The following is a 6601-nucleotide window of genomic DNA, read 5'->3' as shown; positions in this document are numbered from 1 at the left end:
ATGTAATAAAACAATAATATATATCGAATTGAATAATATATATAAAGATAAAATATACAATATCTGTTTTGATTTCAAAAAATCCATTGCATAATAGAAATAATAATAATAATAATAATAATAACAATAATATAGTTTAAAGATATCACTTCTTTATATCCATCTTAACAATGAATCTATCAAAAGAATAAAAAGATCAAATCCATAAAAATAGTAAATTTTGATATTTTTTAATTTTACTTTTTTATAATTAAAATTGTTTCCCAATTATTGAATTAAATAAAAATAAATTTTATTTAAAAAATTTCTATAATTTAATATATATATATATATATATAAAATTTAAATTTATCTATATATATAAAATTTAAATTTATCTTTATTTTAAATTTATTATAGAAACCTTAAAAAATAATTTGAAAAATTTCTATAATTTAATATATATATATATATGTTTATTTTAAATTTATTATAAAAACCTTAAAGAATAATAGCCATATAATTGAAAATATTAAGAAATATAAGTTAATTTCATCCCTTCTGAATCCAAAGAAAGAAATCTACACTAGTTGATATTCAAAGATAAATATTATAATATTGTGTGACAACCTTTAACAAATTAGTATATTTTAGTGTTTATATTGTAAGTCTCGATTAGTATATTCTAGTTTTATATTTTACAGTGTCCGGAATCGAGTAATCTTTATATTAGGAAAGAAATCTCAAGTCTGGACTAGCAGACCAGCCAAGATAAATATTAAAATATTGTTAAAAACAAATTAGTCTCCGGAATTCAGTAATCTATATATTCATCCCTATAGACACGATAAAGTCCGAACGGAAAATATAAAAAAAAAATATCTACACTTATTATTTATAGATAATTCAGGATAAATATTGTGTCACAAGCTCCAACAAATTCGTATACTCTGGTTGTATATTTAAAAGCTATTCGCTGGCCAGTAAGGTATTTTTCCTACTTTAAGAGACAGAGCCGAGTAATCTCGATAATCATTATCGACTCATTAAAAATGCGAAAAATGATGTTTTATTTCTTCGTTAGAGAAAATTCCAGACTACGATCATTATGCCTCTCGATATTTGATGCTCGATATTACCATTAAAAAAGCAAGCGGGTATAAAAAATTGAGACCTAATTTTCATTCCCAAAAAAGTGCAGTGGTCCAATGAAACAAATATATTCCTGGAATGTTTCGAATACTCTGAACAAAAATTGTATAATTTCAGTAAAGCCGGTACACTAAGAGATCCAATATCTAGACCTCCATCATTTGTTCAATATGAACACATATAAATCAAGATATATACAACAACCCATAAAGGCTGCACCAATTTCCATTTAGGTCTGCACCAATGTTCATCACGCGACAGCAGCGAAAATACCCTCCTCATGGAGGCCTTGGCAGCAGACCTTTCCTCCGCATCCACACCCATCCCGTTCTAGTTGCTTAATGCGTCTATTTATATTCACAAAGTTCCTTCTGATTTCGTTTTCCCTTCCCATAACTTGTGGACCATATATTTCCATATCTGGCCGATGTTCTTGAGCAGGCTGTGAAACCGAATCACTAAGAGAGATTGCAAGTTGCAAACTGGGTGGCAGCTCTGATCCTCCACTAACACTGGGTATTAAGGGGTACCGGTTCTTGATTGATACCGTGGGAGATGCCAACAAATCCTTCCATGGTATCTCAACCCACCCCACAACTTTGGACGCTCTGAACATATTTCCCAGAACTTTAACTTTGCCGCTCCTCTGCCTCAACTCAAACCTAACAAACTGCTTTTGCAATTCACGAATAACATTAGCGTCGTCCATAATCCCTCCGCACTCCAAGCAGAAAGTTTGCTTCCATTGAGGGTTTGACGTTGCCGTTACTTCCCTGGAATTGACTGCAATATTCTTGTCCCGGCCATTGCCAATCGAAAGATAATAGCGAACAAACAGACTGTCTTTACCCCCGTCAGGCTTAACTATAACATTTCTAGCTTCCAAAATCTCCAAATTCAAGACCATACGCCTTTTCCTTCCATGGCCATCCATTCTACTGGTGCTTGAAGCCAGTTTAATGTACCAGTATCAAAATCGACAGGCAGAAAGTTTCAGTATTAACAGGCAACACAAAAATTCCTCAAACTCCTTTTGTGCATAACTAATCCATAGCATATGATGGTATATACATATACCGGGAAACGATCTGATTTTATCTCCAGAATCTCAAAAGTTTCAGGGGTCGTCGTGTCTTCGACTTTGTGAATAACTAATCCTAAAAGATACATTCGAACCTAGGGGTTGATTTGATTGTAATAAAGTATGCAGGGAAGCAGACATAGATGGAATATGTGGTCACTGAGGGTAGTCAATGTTTGTGGGCTCAATGTGGACGGCAGTAATTGACAATAGCTTTTATTATATGTAATCTCATGTGATCGGATAAGATCTGACGCTGCGCTAACAAGGATAATGAAATGAATAAACAATTTATATAATCACAATGGTAGGTAGTATCTAGAAGTAATGATTTCATGTGTATTATATAGTGTGATTTTGCGCTGTTATTGTGGAAGATGTCTTTTTCTTATGTGAGAGTTATTCAATGTGTATTATATATTGTGAGGTGTTATTCTAGAAGATGTTTTTTCCTTGGGTGTGAGTTATAGCTAAGTCATGTTCATGTTCATGTTTATGTGATCAATAAACATTGTGTATGATGCTCGTTATTACACATTTTCGAAACTTGGTATCCAAGTTTGTTCTAGCTTAATTCTCTTACTGGAACGCTAAGAAGATGAGGGGGGCTTGAGTGTTATTGTTCTATATATAGATTAGCATAGAGTGTGAGGTTAAATTAATTTAGTGTGTGATATTTCTTGTGCCTATGTGTTTTTTTGTGGGTCATGGATAAAGCGATATAACATTGTGAAAATAATAATTTCACGTTGTCTGTGGAGGTTCTTAGAAGAAGAAAGATTGTGATCTCACTTGAAGATGATAATGGCCTTGCCATCAAATTGATAATCTACAACAAGACTACCTTCCAAACATTCAAGTTAGGCTAGTTGTCGAAGAGCCCTACTTTATATGAGTCACTAATGCTAGCATTCTTATTCACATGGATAACCATGCCAACGTCCACAAGCTGGTAATTAAGGAGATGTTGCGTGTGAATGTGAAGGAGGTGAGGAAGAGGGTCAACATGCACTTCAGAGAGAAAAATTGGTATGTAATGGCTGAGAACTATACAAAGTGCATCGACGCCACTCTCATTTAGCTCAAGGAGCGGTTGTTTAATGAAAATAAATACATCAATACAAGTCTTCGCCAAGCGTATTTCAACCAAGAAGATATGTGGCTATAGTTGAAGGAATTGTAATATACCCTTGAGGATTCTGATGAGGCCTTTGGGGATTGATTGTAACCATCTAAAATTTCTCTATCGAAAAGGCTATGCTCTGGTCCAATTGAGGCACTATGCATCAGCATGTGAATTTAAGTGGAAAATAGAAACAATGAAGGCATTTTCATATCTGAAGAAGAAGGTGACATAGAAAATTATTTTTTCATTTCCAAAATTTGATAAAGTATTCCAAGTTTACTATGAGGCAAGCGAGACATCAATTAGAGTGGTTTTGAGCCAAGAAGGAAAACCAATTCCATTCTTCAGTGATAAATTCAATGATGCTGAGAAGAAGTATTGTGTATATGATCAAGAATTGTATGTTATTGTGCAGGCTTGGAAGAAAGGGAGACATTATTTGTTAGCCAAAGAGTTTTTCTTGTTTAGAGATCCCAAGGAATTGCAATAGATCATCAGTTAAGGTATGTTAAACTAGTGACATCCTAAATGGGTTGAATTCTTTCAAAATGACACATTTGTTTTGAGCCATAGGTTTGGAAGGTCAAATAAGGCGGCAGATGCTTTTAGTAGGAGAGTGGTGCTACTCAACACTTTGTCAATAGAATTAGTAATTTTGGAAAGCATGAAGGAGTTGTATGCATAAGATAATAATTTTGGAGAAGCTTAAATAGCTTGTAAAACACCTTGGGGTATAAATAGAACCAAATGCTTGGATTATCATATTCAATAAGGATTTCTATATTAAAATCAACAATTGTGTTTTCCTTAAGGATCAGTAAGGATGAATCTTATTAAAGAGGTACATGGTGGAGGCTTTGGTGTACATTAAAATATGGGAAAGACTAGAATATTGGAAAGGGAAAGGTATTTTTGGCCTAGCATCAACAAGGATGTCAAGAAGTTTGTTGAGTGTTGTAGAGATTTCCAACTAGTAAAGGTTAGAACCAAAAATACGGGGTTGTATACTCCATTTTTGGTGCCAAAAATGCCTTGGGAAGATGTGAACATGGACTTTGCCTTGGAGATGCCTAGGACACAAAGGAAGTATGATTTAGTGAAGGTTGTTGTAGATTGGATTTCAAAGATGGCACAATTCATAGCCTACAAAAAGATAAATGATGCTATTGAAGTGGTTGTATTATTCTTCAAAGAAGTGGTTCGACTTGATGGTTTCAAAAGAACCATTATTTCAAAGACAGATACAAGATTTTTTGGTCACTTGTAGAGGATACTTTGGAATAATATTAGATCTAAACTATTGTATAGTTCATCCTATGTTGGGCATGGGATCCCTCGCAGCAGGTTTTGGGGCTTAAAGCCTGAGTTTTGGTCAATTGTATGATAAGACTCCGCGAAATGCGGGCACAGAGCGCAAAAGTCTAGGACGAGTCATAGGGTTGTCCGCCCTAAGAATTGTAAAATAATGTAAAGTTGTCTCGGCCTACCCATGGTCTGTAGACCATGGGATTGTATAAATAGAGTGAGGCTCTAAGTGAAAAGGTAATTTGCTGGCAAGCAAGTAATAGATAGATGCGAAGGCATGGTTGGAGCATAGGAGAAAAGTTGAAGTGTATTGGGTCGTAGTAGTAGGAAGAGGCTCTGCAGCTGAGTGCGCAGAGGCCTAGTAGAGTCCGTAGCTGAGTGCACAGGGCAGAGTCGGGTCTGTATTTGGAACTGAAAGTTAATAAAGAAGACTATTCTGTGCATCTGTTCTTGAATCCTTATTTTGATGTTATACTTTGTTGTTACTCTATTTATTTACTGCGTGCACTAGATAAATACTCGTATTAATGCTTGTATGTAAATTTAATCTAAGTAATCAGCTAACGAAGACTAATTAAGGAAGACTTGGGTAAATAACACAGGTCGCGCGGCGACTAGAACTGCGTGAAGACAATATCACAGGGCGAGGGGTGCCTGCAGGTACGCGTAGCGCAGTAAATGTGAAGGTTGGACCACGTACCAATAACCACATATTAGACATCCCCAGGGTGTATAAACCTAGTTCTAACACTCTCCCACAGTACTTCAGGTGAGACCTCAGTCCGCACTTCGCGGACTGTTGTTGAAATGGCCAGTAGTACTGGGATTTGCTTGGCTAAATCACTTCTGAACCTGGGTCAGGCCCCATCAAGCCAACAAATGGTTCCGTTGCTAGGACCAGGATCTGCATAAGGGATGTTTGATGTCATGCCACTGGAACCCAACAAAGAAGGAAATTGAAGAGTGGTTGGACAAGAAGATTCACGAGTTCGCGACACAAGAAAACATAACTCCGCAAGTATCTAAGAAAAAGTGGTTGGATCGCTACGTGTATACGGAAATCCACGAGATTTTCTTTGCATCCTTTCCTTCTGAACTGTATGAGTGGATCACGAGGTTAGCTGACAGCCAGGGAAGGTGTAGGCTCGACCAACCAATAGTGTGGACTCCAGAATTAGTGCGTAGATTGGAAGCCTCAGAAGATAAGATAGCGTGAGCTGTGGACCACTGGCTCGACTGAATAATAGGAGGATTTATCACTGAGTTTGTGGTGGACACAACCGTCAGTTACAACGAGGCAGACCGTGAGGTAAGTATATTAAATCTTTGAATACCTGGATTAAGATGTTTTTATGTGAAAAGTGGGTTATACAAATAAATTAATGTTTAGGACTACGCGGAGTGGGAGAATCTACAGAGGCAAAAGTAGTGAAGAATTAGAAAATAGTCCCTTAATTTCACCCTCACGGGAAAGTGACGACGAGCTTGCGAAAGTTTCTCCGAGAAGCACGGTCAGTTTGATAAGGTAGTAGACTCTGCGGTTACCACCCACACCGCCACCAACTTCACCTCCTTCACCTCCATCTTCACCCACTCCACCTCCCCCACCTCCACTATTTAGTATGGTGAGCGCAATCAAACTACCAATATTCAGAGGAGAAAAGAATGAGGGTTCGGACCAATTCTGGTTCGTGGTAAGAGCAGTATGGGAAGCACAAGGTGTCACGGATGACAACATTAAGAGGGCTACATTGGTGAGCATGCTGCAGGATCGCGCATTAACATGGTAAATCAAGCACTCTAACGACCACCCAAACGCAGGGATAACAGAGATCCAAAATGTGTTGAACAGAGAATTTGGTAGGCCAAAATCAGAGACACAGTCAATCATCGGGTTTAAAGAGATCGCGATGCTTTCGGGCGAGACCCCCTGGGATTTGGACCAAAGGCTGAAGAGT

The 6601-nt window shown here is 37.0% G+C and overlaps 1 protein-coding gene across 1 annotated transcript; it reads right to left on the bottom strand.

Annotated features, from left to right (window-relative positions):
- Window positions 1-1210: 1210 nt before the first annotated feature.
- LOC149267289 (uncharacterized) lies at window positions 1211-2319 on the bottom strand. Its single transcript, XM_089398436.1, has one exon. It carries the CDS (start codon window positions 2063-2065, stop codon window positions 1382-1384), a length of 684 nt encoding a protein of 227 aa, XP_089254562.1. The 5' UTR covers window positions 2066-2319; the 3' UTR covers window positions 1211-1381.
- Between the last annotated feature and the right edge of the window lie 4282 nt (window positions 2320-6601).

Source organism: Pinus tabuliformis, chromosome 6 (genome assembly GCF_031772625.1).
Source record: "Pinus tabuliformis cultivar Carrire ecotype Pingquan chromosome 6, CPIR1, whole genome shotgun sequence".
NCBI lineage: Eukaryota > Viridiplantae > Streptophyta > Pinopsida > Pinales > Pinaceae > Pinus > Pinus tabuliformis.
Note: the sequence above shows the minus strand (reverse complement) of the source record. Positions and strands in the feature narration are given on the sequence as shown.